The following is a 16838-nucleotide window of genomic DNA, read 5'->3' on the forward strand; positions in this document are numbered from 1 at the left end:
TATTTGTGTGGCCTTTAAAGTAACATGATCATGTTTCAATGTTTTTTGGGGTAACTAATTATCTTGAATTTTTTTTAATGTCTTACCAAGTGAAAACGGATTACAGCACAAGCATCCAAATCTGCTTGTACCGTGCCATTTGGTGCAAGTCGTCAGTTTGTCTGTTTCTGTTTATAAGTAATGCACTACAGTACGTCCTTCTTACCTCTGTGGCACAGCTGATAAGACTTCCTCAGGATAGTGCATTGCACTGAAGTCACTGCGAGGGCACAGCGATTCACAAAAATGAAGAAAACGGGCACACCTTGCCCTTTCACTTAATTCTTGTTATGTCAGGCTGACATCGGGAGTTCCACTTTGAATGAAATAGCGCATGGAAATATCTGAAGTTTCCTGTTTTGGTTCTGTGCAGAAGTGGTCATGCTGTCTGTGTTTTTGAAGATTTTTGATAACCGTCAGCTATAATTTACAGTTATTGTATTTATCATATTTGTTTTACCTCTTGTTGACAACCAACAGGATCTCTTATGTAAAGTGATGGGTGGAAGGTATTAAATATCATAACTCTTCCTTATGTCACTCAGCTGGTCGCTTGTTTGAATCACATCAACTCATTCAGGCAGATTTATGGTTGAGGATTACCGGTCTATGTTTAGAAATAATTCCTAACCAGCAACACCACAGAACTGAAGATAAGGGAACATATAATGAGTTGTTGTCAGAATATGGGAAGAGATCTTTGTACTTTAGCCCTTATTTTACAACTCTGCCTTTGCTTTAGATGCACAGTGCTATCATCACCTGCACCAGTACACGTGCCGGTGAATCTTTTGTTCCTCTTAGGGAACCAGTGTTAAAACAAGCCTCCTTTGCCCTCAAGTGGCAACAAAGAGGTGTTATCCCGTGTTTTTCTCTTAAGAGTTAGTCACATAACACATAACAGATTTATGGATCTTGCTCACAAAGCTAGATAATGTTAACAAATATATGGGCAAAGGGCATAATGTAAACAATGGACTGTGTGAAAACACAAAAATGTGCCTTTTTTCCCCCACACACACCATTTGCAGAAAGCTTTCAAGGGGAAGGCACGGGCCTAACCATCAGTTGGGGTTTGAAGGTGTTCCCAAAAGTACTTTCTGGGGATCAAATTAAGACCTCTTAATAAAGGGGAATGTCGAATCTCTTACTATTCCTATGTTTACCTGCACTATAACTAGGCCTACACCAAAGGGTTTTTGAACGTTACTATTAAGTGCAGAAAAGTATATACCTTAGGCCTATATCATGATGTAGGCTGCTTTGATAATCATTTGTGTTGTAGTCGTGTGATAAAACAATATGCCTTCCGCCTACACTAACAGAAACATAGCAATCGAAAATCTAAAATAATTTGGCTGTAATAAAACAAGTTTAATTATTCTTACATGAACTGATCACGAGCCTACAGTTGGCAAAAAAAATCTGTTCAATATAATGCAGAAATACATGAAACGGGTGGAACTGATGTGTTTTTCTAACCTGCAGTTAAACCAAATTTCCACAAGAGGGCGGCATTGGCCAAAAATCGACATTAGCTTGCAGCATGACTGAGCAGCAGACATTTCTCCCTGTAGGGCTGTATGTAAATCTGCACTTGTTGCAATCTGCAGCGAGTAAACATGAAGCTTTTATATCATTTTTGTTTTAGTTAGCTATGACACCCCCCCCCCCCCCCCCCCCCCCCCCCAATAGCACCAGAACATCCAATAAACGACACAGAAAAGGCCTGAGATTATAAAACCAAATAGGCAACTTTATGATAATTTTATGCAATATTAAGTTTTTGATGAATTTATTTCTCCTATGTAGGCAAAAAAATGTCATCTTTGCTTTTTTACACTTGTCCTCTGTCAGTGAGGTACTTTTCATTTAGGAAGCCACTGCTAAGCCGGGGACACTGACGGGGGGAGGTGAGGCAGAGAGGAAAATAGATTTGGGAGGGAGGGAGGGGGGAGGATTTACTGGGACTCAGACAGACAGCAGACCGGCTGTCCCAAGCTGCACTGATCCTTCACTCTCAGGCAGAGAGAGCTGCGGTCCGCCTGTCGCCTCCCCTTTATCACCGGCCACCTGCCCCGGCAAGAATAACTATCAAACGGCTCAGGTCAAGAAAAGCAAGGAGGCGAGAGGAGAAACTAACCGGCTTTTTGTGGCATCTTTCCGGCTTCTGACAACCCCCCACCCCCACACACACACCCCCCAAGCCCCTCACACCTCTCTCCCTCTGTGCTGCGGGAGGACAGAGTGAGCACAGGGCGCGCTTGGCGACCCGGGTTTGTTGTCGTTACCAGGAGAGGAGCCCGCAACGACCACAGCCTCAGCTGGTCCGGCTCTCATTAAACCGGGCTGTCCTCTCAGAGGAGCCACTTGCATGGATGCACCATGGCCACGTTTGTCTGCAGGGTTCAGTTTTTAGATGACACCGATCCATTCAACAGCACCAACTTCCCCGAACCGACTAGACCACCACTGTACACCTTCAGGGAGGACATCCCCTTCATCAACCAGCTAGCAGGCGTCCACCGGCTGCTCAAAGCTCCACACAAGGTAGGATTACCAGCCTGGTAAACAACAATAACCTAGTTTTAACCCATGTTACCCAATGATAATATTTGCTTTATGGGAAATATATGTTGTTGATATATTTCACCATTATGCAATAATGGCACACAGGCACAACTACAGATCTGAAAAGAAAGGCGTATTTTATATCGTTTTTTTTCCATTTGCATGTATTCAAATGTTGAAATAAGGGCCACATGAGGTTGTTTTGCAACCTTAAGGACTGCTGTTCTCTACTTTAGGCATACTGCAAATAAACTTCCATACCCACGATTCAGAGTCTATTTTGAGAACACAAGCAAGCACAACTGATTGGCTCTCCAGACCCAGGACTGAAACAAGGCTGCAAATGTTGCCTTAGAGCCCACAGCAACAATAAACATGGGCTTCATGTGTTTTGGACTAAATATTCTGATTTAATCCCATGTTGGCACACTTTTGCTCCACTGAAGTACCGCCGAGAAATATTCCGGCTCTCAACCTCTGACCCCTCAGTTCAGGGGTCTAGAAATAAGAATACCGTCTCAAAGTGAATAATCCTTTCTTATTGCTAAATATATGTTGCACTTTGCGTAGCATGATACGGCGACAGGTGTACAGAGGCAGTAGTGCAACTGGATATATCCTGGGTCGTCTCATTCATCTGTAAGTGACAGTCAACAGCTCTGGTGTCCACAGGGAACCTGGATCATGGTTGATCAGATTTAGAGTGTCAGATTACAGTGGGTGTGTGATAGAAAAAAAAAAAGTGTTTGTGTACCATTCTTAGTGAAAGTTACCAAGATGAAAACAGCAACACATTCCTTACTGACAAGGTTGAGTCACACACACACACACACACACACACACACACACACACACACACACACACACACACACACACACACACACACACACACACACACACACACAGAGAGGCTAAACAAGTGAAGCAGACACTATGACACCGTGATTTCATCCTTTATCAGCAGAATTGTAATAATTCCCGGTGAAGTTTAAATGAGAGTTAAACTAAAAGTGAGACACAGTGAGAAGGACAGAGTCACATTGCTGGCACACGGCCCCCGACAGCAGACCAGCGTTCAACAGCAGAGTGGTTTTCCAGACCAAGTAGATCTTAAACTGCCCCATCTTTAAAAGCCACAAAACAAATGAAAAATGGCCCACAGCACAGAAAAGCTTATGATTACAACCTATACACCGACAGATGGCATGTCCTGCATTCGTGTTTGCAATTTTGTTCACATCAGTAGGACGGCTGTGTGCCATGACAACTGGATATTGAGTTTAGATTATGGGGATGAAACAAAACTGAGGCGAATTTGCTCTTTAGAGGGGTCGGATGTAAAAGTCAGTGTTTTAAAGGCTTCAGTCCTATTATATAATTTGATAATGTCATAGTTAGCAAGAGTATAACAATTGCATGAACTTTATCTCAGTCTTTCTTTTTTAGAGCAATCTCTTTTTTTTTTTTTTTTTTAAACCTTCAGTCTGTCCTCTGAGAAAAGACTACCATATTATTATGTTGTGATGCTCAGGCTCTGTGTATGGCTGGCTGGGATCGCATTTAAAGTATAGGTCACTTGTCCCAGAATTCCTGCGGCCAGGCCCTGGATCCCTGCGACACTTTGTTCTCCTCACTTTGGCTGCTGTGGTTTTCCTGACCTCTTCCTCCCATCTCCTCTTCCACCTCTGTGACCGTGCGCGAGTTCATACTTATTTTTTTTTTAACACAAACACACGTAAACTCACATATAAGGTTGGGCGAGCCTGCCAGGGCTAAATCAGTGCATCACTGGGTTGTGTGCATGTGGATGTGTCACTTTATCCAAACGGCTAAAAAAAAAAAAAAAAGATTCCTTTGATTTCCAACTTTTTATCTTCTAGGTTAAGAGAAATAAAAGGATAAAGGTGACAGAAACAAGTTAATAGAAGTAGAACATTTGATATCATATTAGGTATGAAGGCGAGGAAATACCCCTTAAATGTTAGATGTTAAGCTCAATACATGAGCTTCCCAATCAGTCATGCACCTACAAAAAAAAACCCATACCCCTCGAAAAAAACAAAAAGCTCCGACTTCACAGCTCAACTTGTATTTCATTACCAAAGGGTTCCCATTAAAGCAACACTGGGAGGTTTAATAGCCGTGTAGAACACACCCTCCTCCCTGCTCTTCAAAGAGCCCGATCCTTTGTGGCTCAGATTTTGACACAAAAAAAGTTCTTTAAAAACTCATCGTCTGAGTTACGTAAGGCCATTGTTAACTGTCAACCCAGCGTGATCGCCAGCAGGCTGTGTGTTGTTTTAACGTGGAAGTAATTACTCCCAAACCCCCACTCGTTTTTTTTGTTTTTTTTTCTGCTTCACTCTTTTTGAAAGAATTTGATGAAATGAGTGTAAAGTATACCAAGCCACTAAGTGTTCCGCTGGCCCTTCTCGGAGCCTTGAGTGTGAGGAGCGTTGCGGTTCGCTCTGGAGCCACCTCTCTGCCGGCTCCGTCCAGAACGATGTCTGTTAATTATAATGTTATTACTGCTTGTGCCCAAACAAAGTGTTTAAGGAAAGAGACTCCTTTTTGGAGGGCGAGCTGTTAACAAATTTGATTACTGAGTGGTCCAGTGCTCCCTAATCACTACACAAGTAGTATTTGTATGATTAAGTGACGAGTGTAGAAAAAGCTGAGCGGGTGAGAATAGCAGGCAGCTAAAGTGGTGGTGCAACTCTGTGTTGGGACATTTCTTTTCAAGAAAGTGATTGATTGAACTTTACTGTCAGACAAAGACTAAAATTAGTCTTGCTTCACAGCGGCTCCATTTGGAATAATAACAATGAAAGACTAGATTCAAAGAACATTTGACAACATTCAAACAAATATTCAGAGGCCTTCGACGTGCTTCAGCCTAGTTTTCAGCTTCATATTCGATTTAAGGATTGTCTGGTCTAAGAGTGCTTCAGTCGTACTAATGAAAACATGGGACCTGTTTTGTCTTTGTCTTACTTCAACATGAAAACTGGGGCACTGGGACACTGGGACACTGGGACACCCCCCCTCCCCCCCCACCACCACCACCACCACCACCACCACACACACACCTCTTTGTCTTCACCCCCCATGTCTTATAAAAACATCCATCTGTGATTTACCAAATCTCACATGTTATATTTGCATGAAAAAGGTCAATCATAATGACACTGAGATAATTCAATATAGCAGGAGACACTGGGGTTAAATAACAAAAACGGTCCGCTTAGCTATGCTAGCATCTTGGCAGGCATGCACACATTTTTGTTTGACATCCATGATCCATGATGAGATTAGCACGCCTCTAATTTTTCTCTGGTGTCATTATGGGCTTGACACTTTGTCCATTAACTTGTAAGAATGGACACCTCATTGGACAACATTCCTTGAATATCAAACAATACAAAACTGATGATAAGCCAATCAGCATTATATGCACTTTTTGTTTGGTGCCAAAGTAGGACTTTTGCATTGTTGTTTGCGCGCTGCTAGTTTGCATGTTAGAGTTTCAACTTTCAACCAAATGTTTCCATCTTGGGTCTTCTTCTTTCGTAAAATACACTGTAATGAAAAACGTTTTTTTTTATTGTTATTTCAGTTAAGAATGGGTCAAATAAATGGGTGCTTATAGCCCAGGCGGATTGAGGTCATTGTAGGGGGGTACGGGGAAATTGGAGCAGAACCAATATTCATTCAAAGTTTAAGATTTAGATAGCTAACAGAATGGATAATATTTGTACATTTATCCGTCTTCAATGCACCTTAAGGGCTTCTCTTAAGAAAAGCTTTGGCCTTGGATTTGCCCCACTTTAACTCCAAGCCCATGCGGACACACCCACCCTTGAGCTCCTGTGTGCATGCTGCCTCAGAGCAGAGTAAATATAGCAAGGTTATATTTATGTTGTGAGTCCATCCGACAGTCCGTCTCTGTGTTTCCAAGTGAGCTGGAGGGACAAGGCAGAGTGCAGCAGCAGGTCTTGTGAACTGCGGTCTCTGCTGGTCAGAGAGTGTCGTCATGCAACTTGACACAGACGGCCAGGGGGCGTTTGGCAGCACACCAGAGGCCAGGCTACGTTAGGTCTACCAGTGTCATTGTGGTGCTAAATGCTACCTCAACTCGTGACTCTGATCTCATTGAACTATTCATGCACAAGCATTTTTTAAACAAAAAGATGTGAAGCACATCGCTGATGTATTCAATGATGTATGTAACTTTTTATGAGCTGTAGCTGTTCACACCTGCTATCAACTTGTGACTGTACTCATAAACATCAATGCCAGAGCTGTGGAGATATATTTCTGGTGCACCTGGTTCTCAAACTCAGCAGGGTTTCTCATTACATCGTGGGTTTACTCTGTCACAGGCATCTCTGCAGTTATGCACAATTTGTCATGTAGAAATGGATAGATATGTAAAATATGTGTGCTGGAGAAAGGATAATTGCTCCTTCCATAAACAAACAGTCTCAAGTGTGCACGAGCTTCACATTTACAAAATGAAGATATCATTTGAAGTGTTATTTTTCCTGCAGCTTGCATTCAAATATACCTCTCCCTCCTTGTTTCCCTCTGGTTTTGGTTTCATGTTCTGCTGTCTTTATAGCTACGTCTCGACTAGTTAATTCCCCTAACAGATTTGTAATGTTGAAAGCGGAGACATGCCTCATATGGCTCTCCCACTTTTCACAAATCACTGTACACACACACGTGTTTAAATGTTTGCCTGGTTAACTGGCTTCATTGTGCGGACTCAAATTGTTTTCAAAAGAGTGTGAAACACATGCAGGGATTTAGTGAGGGAGTATTAAAACATTTTGGACCCAGAGACCTATGTCATTCCTGCGGGTGATTCTTTTATGCATATCACAGCCAGGGCAGGGACATTTTATATCATACACATCATATTTTCCATCCTTTTTTTAGGTATAAATGCCAATTTAAGCTGGTAGCAGCTTTTGATTTAGTAGTTAGCCCTTAGTTTTCTTTACTGAAGCTCAATTAAATTGTAGTTCAGGTCCATTTCATTTATTGGTACTTTTGTGTTAAAGAGTCTATTTTTCTTTCTTTTCCATAGCTTGATGACTGCACGCTGCAGCTCTCCCACAATGGCACCTATCTGGATCTGGAGTCCTCTCTGGCTGAGCAAAGGGACGAGCTGGAGGGCTTTCAGCAGGACGACACAGGGTGAGACTGAATTACACCTAAATCCTTTATTGCCTTTGCACTTTCCGTCTTTCTCAAACACAGCACACTTTGAGTTTCTACATTCTTATAAAACAGAGGAATCACAAACTCTTTAATATGAATACCTTGGAAACACAAGTTCACGGAAAGTATGAAGTGCTTTGGAAAGCGGGACAGCATGCCCTCCCTCTCTCCCTCCCTCCCACAGCTTAAGCTTGTTTCACTCTTGTGCTTTTACAATAATTTACCTTTTTGTTGAAGAAAAAAATAACGTTTTACTAACCTTTCAACTCTTGAAGAAACTAAATAATAATGTTGTAACTGTACAACATACATTGTTTTCAATTTCTGAAATGTCCCAGCAGCAGTGTTCCCTTTGTGACAGCAATAGAAATGGAAAATGTAAACCTGCTATAGGACTTTCCTCACAAAACGGTAGAACAGAGGTAAGCCATGTAGGGCCTAGATCAGTGGTTCACATCCTTTTTTGGCTCGTGACCCCACTTTGAATTCACAAAACTCTGGCAACCGCAGACATCCAAAACTCATACAGCTTTTTGCTGAATTTTGTTTTGTTTTTATAATGTTATAGTCTTTCTTCTGTGTTGCAATAAACATTCATTCAAGACCACATTTAGGCTTTTTTCGTGTAAACGATTTTTGGACAGAGGAAGAACCCATTTGAATTTCATGCACCCCACATGGGGTCGGGACCCCAAGGTTGGGAAAGCCTGGCCTAGGTCCTGACACACCTTTCCCAATTCCGCCTATTGGCCTACTGTAGATTGTGGCCGCAAAAGCCATGAAGCCTATTTTTAAGTGGGATTCAGTGTTGCCAGTAGCACACCAATTTCTGAATCTGTATGATCATTTAACTCTTTATACAGTTTCAAGAACAACTGTAGGCCTAAATGTTCAGTTATTAACATGACTAGGCATTTTCTACATACCGTGAGCCAAACTGACCCTGGATCTGCGATAATAATAATAGGCCATTAAAAACTCAATCAGATTGGATTTTGAACACCTGGAACAGGCCGTGTACAGTACCACGGCTACATGTGACTACTCACACAGTGAGAAAATCTGAAGCTAGCATAAGCTAACTGATTCAACAAAGGAACTGTCTGAATAGAAAATACAAGTCTGGAGGAGTTTTTTAGTAAGTTACCGAAGAAAATACCAAGATTTGTTTCCAAATGTTATGGTTCTTTGACAGCATCAGTTATTTTGTCCTTAGTGCTATGCCTAGCTTGGCAGCCATTTTTTGTGTTATGTTGGTAATGTTTACCAGCAAGCTGGCCAGTTTAATTAGCCAACAAGAAAATAAGTGAGCAAAAGAGTCTGCTAACCATAGCTAACCTTACTAACTATATGTTGGCTAGCTAACTTTTTTGAACGATGAGTTGCTGATCTTGGCAGACCAGGTGTTGTTACTTTAGCTTGTTAGCAGTTAAAAGCATTAGCTGCTTACAAAATGCTTCCAATGCTGCTGTTATTAAGGCTGGGTCACAACATTATAAATGCTCTTTGTTTTTTGCTGTTGCCTCCAACATTAACGATGAAGCGCTGTCATTTGGGGTTTTGAGAAAAACACAGAGAAGCTTGCTGTTAACTTACCGCATGCAAGTGTGTGACAGTGTGCGTTTGTGGGTAGTTGTGGTATGTGGATGTGTTTGAGACGGGCTGCAGCATGATAAGTGATGGCAGACCCACAGAGCTGTGTTTTTCTGAGTCAGTTTCTGTTTGCTTGTTTCCATGTGTATGTCTTTCTATTTTTTCTTTGTGTGTGTGTGTGTGTGTGTGTGTCTTTTAAGCCTTTTGGCACATGATGGACAGGTGAATACAGCTGTGTGTTTCAAAAGAAGTTGACATGTCAGGGAACTGGTTAGATTGGACGAGCCTGTGTGTCATCCTTTCAAACTTGGCTGTTCTTGTCGAGGTCAAACTACAGCGAAGGAAATGAGTCAAACACTGAGTTGAGTTTTCCCCTTTCTTGACCAAACATCACAAGGGTTAAGGATGCTTAAAACTCAGTTCATCAGAAAACTATTCATTAAAAGTGTGTCAGAAATAAAAAATCTAATCACATTTGATATCCCAGCCCTGTACCTAATAATTGTATTGTGCTGAAAAGTCGGGAAAGCAAAGAATTTAAGAAAGACTAGTTGTGTATCTACATCACTTGTGAATGTATTGAGCTGTATGTGTAGTACTTAATCCCATACCTTCAGTTACTATTTCATAATACATGAATTTTACCTCATCTGTACGTGTCCATTTAAATCTGTGATGGCCTTATGGACACTTTTCACATGTGGAAAGCATATTTTGTAATTTATAAATCCTAGGTTTAACAATGCTTCTTTTTTTTTGTATTGAAAAATGTCAAGAGTGTTGTGAAATGTAGATTGGTGTAATGTGATTCCCATCCAAAATTGATGTTCCCACACATGTTAAATGTGTTTTGCTCCCAGCTGGGGCAGGACACTGCTGACCACAGTTGACAGTAAACAAGGTCCTCTGGTGACGCGGACAGCTCTAGTGCTTTCACTAAAAGTAAGAAGAGAGACAAAATGTAAAAGAAATGCTGTAGAGTATCACGCAAACGGTTTTTGCATAATTCAAAAATATATTTGGAATATTGATTCTAACATTGTAAATCTAAAAAGATAAGGATTACTGCATAAATTATCTTTTCTACTCCCACATTTATTGGTTGCGTAATGAGTCTGTTGAGTCTCTGATTTGACTTTTTCCTCTCATAATACATCATCAGAGGAAGGGAAATAAAATTGCCAGAAAAACTAATTTCTATCAGCATCTCAACAGATCGTGTTAACATTTTGCTCTATTTCCGAGCAAAGCTGATAACACAGCTTAAGAGCAGGATAAGAGGCCAGCTGGTCTCTTGTTTGGGTGTGTGCTATTGCAGCGGTGTGTTTTATCAGAGCAGTGCTTTTCCTGCTTGGGTTGCATGCTATCAGCGTGTTTGTGATGGAGGTTCGGTGATTAGCTCCCACAGATGAGACGATAAAGGTTAGCCGAGAGAGTTTGAATTGCTCTCAAAATACCATCATATTTTACCTTCATGTTTGTGTGTGCTCATTTTGTTTTCCCACTGGAAATATGCTGCGTATGAATGTGTGATCACGATGGTATGTGGCGGTGCGCATGTGTGTGTGTGTGTGTGTGTGTGTGTGTGTGTGTGTGTGTTGTGTCTGCTCCTGCATTTCTACTGTCTGTCCTCAAGGCTCAGATGTGTATCAGTATGAGGGCACAAATCCAATGCAGGCTACTGTTTGTCTGCACCATTCCCATCATAACAACGACATCAGCATGAGAATTGTTCCAATGTTGATTCCATTTTCAAAAGAAGTATCTGATACCACCTTAAATCACATGTTACTGATCTTATTATAAAATGTAATAACTCTCCTTCTGTAAAAGAGCGGCGAAGTAGAACTGAGGTAAATTGTTATGTGATGGCATTGCTATCAAACATAAACGTATAATAAACTCCTGCACACAACTTGCCAATTAATGTTTGTTTGCAAGTTAGACAGTGCCTGTGTGGGAGTGTACCTTTAGGTTTTTGAGGAGCCGTATGAAATAGATGTGGGATGTCTTTTTTCTTTATTGCTTGCAAACATGATTGTCACTTCTTTGTTTTAGGACACGATTCCTTCACCCAGGCCAAACATACAACATCCATGCAAGGGTTTTATACAGCTGTTAACAATGATACATATCGGTGATATGTTTCATTTTTGGCATCAGAGGAGTGATATGTATCAGCTAACACTCAAGTTCAGGTCCCAGAGTTCCTATTGGGAAGAACAAAGTGGGACCGTGTCATCTCTACTGTAAAAACTATGATTAAGATTTATTGAGACTACTCAAAGTGCTTTTGCACTGCAGGTCACACCTACCCATTCACACACTGATGGCAGAGTTTTCTATGTAAAGTGACCATCAGAAGTAACTAATCCTGGGAGCGCCGGTAGCCTAGTGGTTAGTGTGTGTGCCCCATGTAATGGAGGCTGTAGTCCTCTAGGCAGGCGGCCCAGATTTGAATCCGACCCGTAGCTCCTTTTTTGCATATCTGTCCCACTCTCTCTCTCCCCAATTTCAGACTTTATCCGCTGTCCTCTCTAAGTAAAGGCATTAAAAAAAACATTCATAAACATTCATATGCCGCTGACAAAGCAGCGGGAGCAAATTGGGGTTAAGTGTCCTGCCCAAAGACACATCAGACATGTGGCTGCAGGAGCTGAGGATCGAACCCCCGACCTTCCTGTTGAAAGATGACCCACTCTACCAACTGATCCACAGCCACCGAAATCATTGTTTCAGAATTTGTCTTGAAATGTAACTTCTCTTTAATTAAATGATATTCTCAAAGCAGTAGCTTAGAAGATATGATGATGGAATTCCACACTTAACAGTGTGACGCTTGTTGCCTGTTTTCTTTTTATCCCACTTGATTTCAGGAACGACGAGAAACTATTTCATTTGTTTGGCGAAAACCAAGGCTCGGTTGCTGTCATAAAGATATCGCTGAATAAATAATAATAAATCTGCTGCTCTTGTCTTCGACAGGTCCAGGGGGAAGAAGCACAGTGTTATTCTACGGACCCAGCTGACCGTCCGTGTACACGCCTGCATCGGTGAGTGCCGTGTGACATGTTTACGTATGTGTTTAACAGGAGTTTCCCCCCTGTACAACCACACATGTACATTTAAACACACACACAGTATATGCCTAAGGACACAATGTACAACACATTCAGATGACCATCCAGGGGGTTTACATGAGGTGCATGCTAGGGTCACTTCTGAGACCTCCCACTCTTGACGCAGTTTGACTGGTATGCTAAATTTCTGTTTTCAACGTATTATTGAAATGATGTCAGTAATGGAATTAAACATGTTTGCTGGGAGATTTAACCTGGTGTAGTGACGGACAATATACAGTATGTTTCTTTTGTGGCTCTTAGTTTACAGTGAAGTTGCTCCGCCTTTTCCCTTCTCAGTCTGGCCAAGTGTTTACAGTTTGATGTTTGTTCCTCTTAGTTTTTAAAGATGACAAGGCGAAGGGAGGTGAAAGGAAAGGGAGGGACGTTTTATCACTGAATATCAGATGTGGTACTGAAAAATTATAAAATCAGGAAAGGGAAACAGTTTTGTGGTAAGAGGAAGGAGAAGACAATCATTTGAGAGAAAGGTGGAGGAAGTAAGAGGAGGTGGTAAGAGATGGTGGGTGACACATTGACAAGCAGCACAAAGCCTTTAATAAACAGTTGAACTGTTTCATGAATAAGACAAAATCATTCTTGAAGATCAGGCCTTGACATGCCAAAAGTCTTTTTTAAAGATTTTTTTATGGATTAAAGATACATATTTAGTAGTAGCACATTTTTTTCAATCAATCCATCAATCATTATTTGTATAGCGCAAGTGTTATCTCGAGACGCTTTACAAAAGAGCATATGGGATAATATGCAGGCAGGGATTTCTCGTTTGTATTCCTCCCGTTCCTGTTGTCCACACTTCCTTGCCGCAGATGTGGAGGTCAGAGCAGGACGTGCATGAATGAGGACGGCGGTGGTTGTCTGGACGACACAGTCCGCTGGTGGTGGCTGAGCGTTGGCTGGTGTAGTATATATAAAGACAAAACATAAGCCGAACGGTCTTTAATGCACAATTTTACACATGCACACGTCTGTCAGACGCCTCAGAAAGAAATGTCTCAGTAACCTTTTTGATGGATTTTCATTCTCTGTAATCGTTTCACGATAACACAACTCGGCCTTCTGTTTCTCATTCTGACTGTCTGCCCGTGCTCCTTTCTGCTGTCCTCCATGTCTGTCCACATGGTCCACATTCTCCATGCCAGTGATAGCAGTGCTAATTCTGGATCCTTGAATCAGTGCCTCGGGTTGGTTGAGAATGTGTTGAGGTCAGAGGTCACCACAATGGTGTTAAGGAGAAAGACATGCACAGTTGCACAAAATAAATCCCATAGGTGATAAATTCACGTTTTTCAAAATGCAGACATAACAAAAATAAAAAAAGGGTTAAGAAACAGTTGAGTTAAAACTATGATGACACTTTCTGTCATGCTAACAGAGATGTCTTTCACACACCCAGAAACAAACTCTTATAAAAAGAGGCGTTTCTATTCCTCATCTGGCTTCGGGAAAAAACCTCTTAAAACTCTCACAGCATAATTTGAAAAACAACTTATACCATGCTCCACACTTGTTAAAAATAAGAGGCTGCATCATAACCATATGAGATGCATTTCCTTTTGATGGGCATGAGTAAAAGTTCAACTTTACCCAATGCCAAGGCTTGATGAGAGAGTTCGCTCAAATACTGACTGCAATCCAGATTTGATTCAACATGGCACAGATGCTGATCAGCAACCAGATCCCGACTGGAGTTTAATGCCCCGGAGCTGCACTCTGTAATTCTGCTGCATTAAACAGATGTGTAATCAGATAACACCATGCGAGTCGGAGTGATCCATTCACTTTAGAGATCTACTGACCATTTTCCAACCCCCTCTCTGAGATGCCTCAGTGATTCAGTTCAGCTCTCCGCCCGTCTACCCGTTTAACACTCTCTAATCTTCTCAGGACTTGACCTTCAAATCGCCTGAGTATAGTGGACACCACACTATCCACTGGATGAAACGTCTGTCACAATCAGGGAAACAAACTGCTTACAAAATCAAATATCTGTAGCTCTCAATCAGTCTGTTGATATATTAAGATAGCATGCCTTGGGTTTGAAATAAATGCACTGATTGATAACTGTGTAGCATGGCAGTTCATTTGATTGTTGTGACTGAAATACAGGAAATAATCAATTTCTTAGAGATTCCCTTAATCTTGCCGTGTTCATCAGCTTCCAGTTTTGATTGAAAAGATCAGGATTTGATTGTATCCAGGTCAATCGTTAAGGGAGATCTTAGGGTTTGTGACCTTCTTCAGTGTAATGATCTTCTCAACATAACTGTGAGGAACACAGAACCTCCTTGGCATTTCTTTGCACGGACGCTAACGGAAAGATCGAATTCCAAATCAGGCTGGCCAGTTTGGGATTAAGGATGCTCTGTGGCTCATGTGTGGCGAGTGAGGGTGTGATAATGTGGACGAGTTAATGAGTTTCTCCGTGTATGAACAAGAGAACACATTGGCGTGATTAACAAAGCATTGAGTTTTTTTCTTCTGCTGGTGTAAGCACACCTCTGCAGGCCATGTGTGTGCACTGGAGAGGCCTTCATGCCACTTTAATGATCCTGCTCTTCTCAGCACTCACTGCGTGGCTCCTCAAGGGAGATTAAGGTTAATCTAACAAAGAAGTCATTTTTTTGGTTTATGCGTGGAGGTTGTCCTGAGTGTCCTCATCTTTAGGTTTTGCTCTGAATCATATTTTCATATATATATTTTTTTGAAGCTCTCTCTTTAATTCTGTTGTTCCTTTTTTTATCTTTCATTATCTGCTCGCGTGCCCTCTGTCCTTAACCTCCTCCCTGACTCTCAGTTTATCCTGCGGACTGCCGTCCCATCAGAGTGCCAATGAGAACCCCTAGTTTAAGGGTTAATTTTAGCCATCTCAGAGTTGTTGTAGACTGTTGCTGGCGGGTGGAGAGAGGTGGCTCTGGGGTGGGGGGTGAAGCGGAGGTGTTATCTTTAGAAAGTGTTGACAGCACAGAAACATGTGAGGAAGACAGCATCATGCTGAGCCTTATAAATATATATATAGATATATACACACCCTCGTTTAGCTCAGCTTTGGTCTTCACAAACAAAACAAAAACAAACAAACAAACACACATACATATACATATATAGTGTATCTGGCCATTCAGCAGCTAAACACTTTTCAGGGTTTTTTTGTGTGTTAAAAATCTTCTACCTGCATACAAAGGGGGATGTCTATGAGGCAAAAGTATCAGGACAAAAAGCCCAAAACAATCACCCACCACTTGATATGGAGATCTGTAGAGCTGAGAGGAACTATAGGTCAGATAGTTATGTTTTACTGTGCAGTCATATAAACCGTTGTTGACATATTTTATAGCTATTTGAAGCTAAGTTGGCAACAGTAGAGGAACTTGTAACGCTATGGTACAATGAGAAAATGATCAAATATGGTTCCCATAAAAAACATGAGCTGCCTCACTTATACAGAACAAGTCATTGATAGAGTAGCAGAATCAGTAACTCAAAAACATTACCTGCCTCCCAGAAATAAATACTTGACACGGCTTTTCTTTTCATGTTATGCATTTCATTAGCTGATTGCTTTCTTGCTGTGAAGACAATTACAACAAATGTAAACTGCTATAAAATACAATCACCCACTCTTGAGTTCAAGGCTACATTGTTTTTATTGTTTGAGTAGGTTTAGTTATCATGATCTTTTGCACTCACACTGGTTTACCTACTTTACACATAACAAAACATCATAGACAATGAACTAGTTTAATAGCCAAAGTTTGAAAAAGCTCACGCTAAATCCACAAATGAAGCTGCATGCTTCTGCTGAATACAAACTGGTATTTATATTTTATTCAACTGGACATTTTGTACCAGAACGTTCTGAGAAATCTCAAATCTTCAGTTTCCCATGCGGCCTCTTTTCCAGCCTCTCCTGAAGTGAAAGTCTGTGCAGTAATTAAATACAGTTGAAGTGATCAAATATGGAGAAGGTATGCTGTATGACAGGTAAAAGCCCCCCCCCCCCCCCCCCCGTAGTGAGTGCAACAGCAGGTGAAACAAAAGAGTCGGCGTGCAGAACAAAAGACCTTGCATGTGTTTTTGGAGCCGGCTCAATCCCTTTTGGCACTTAGCTCTGGAATTTAGCCCCTTTCCTTAAAAAAAATTGGCTTCAATACTGTTGGATTTTTGCACCCCAATTATCCGTCTCTAATTACCCCCCACAGTATTGTAAAGGAGAGTCGGGGGGGGGGGGGGGGGGGGGCTGGAGGTTTTAGATGGAGTGAAGGGTG

The 16838-nt window shown here is 41.5% G+C and overlaps 1 protein-coding gene across 3 annotated transcripts in view; it reads left to right on the plus strand.

Moving 5' to 3' along the window:
* The first annotated feature begins 2241 nt into the window (after positions 1-2241).
* The window catches only part of fhod3a (formin homology 2 domain containing 3a), a 56604-nt gene continuing 42007 nt past the window's right edge, over positions 2242-16838 (plus strand). For all 3 annotated transcript variants that reach the window (XM_061059556.1, XM_061059557.1, XM_061059558.1), the window contains exons 1-3: positions 2242-2589; positions 7704-7813; positions 12416-12483. In XM_061059556.1, coding sequence (XP_060915539.1) covers positions 2425-2589; positions 7704-7813; positions 12416-12483 — 343 coding nt within the window. In that variant the 5' untranslated portion in view covers positions 2242-2424. The remainder of the gene's footprint in view (positions 2590-7703; positions 7814-12415; positions 12484-16838) is intronic.

The sequence above is a fragment of the Labrus mixtus genome, chromosome 16, assembly GCF_963584025.1.
Source record: "Labrus mixtus chromosome 16, fLabMix1.1, whole genome shotgun sequence".
Taxonomy (NCBI): Eukaryota; Metazoa; Chordata; class Actinopteri; order Labriformes; family Labridae; genus Labrus; species Labrus mixtus.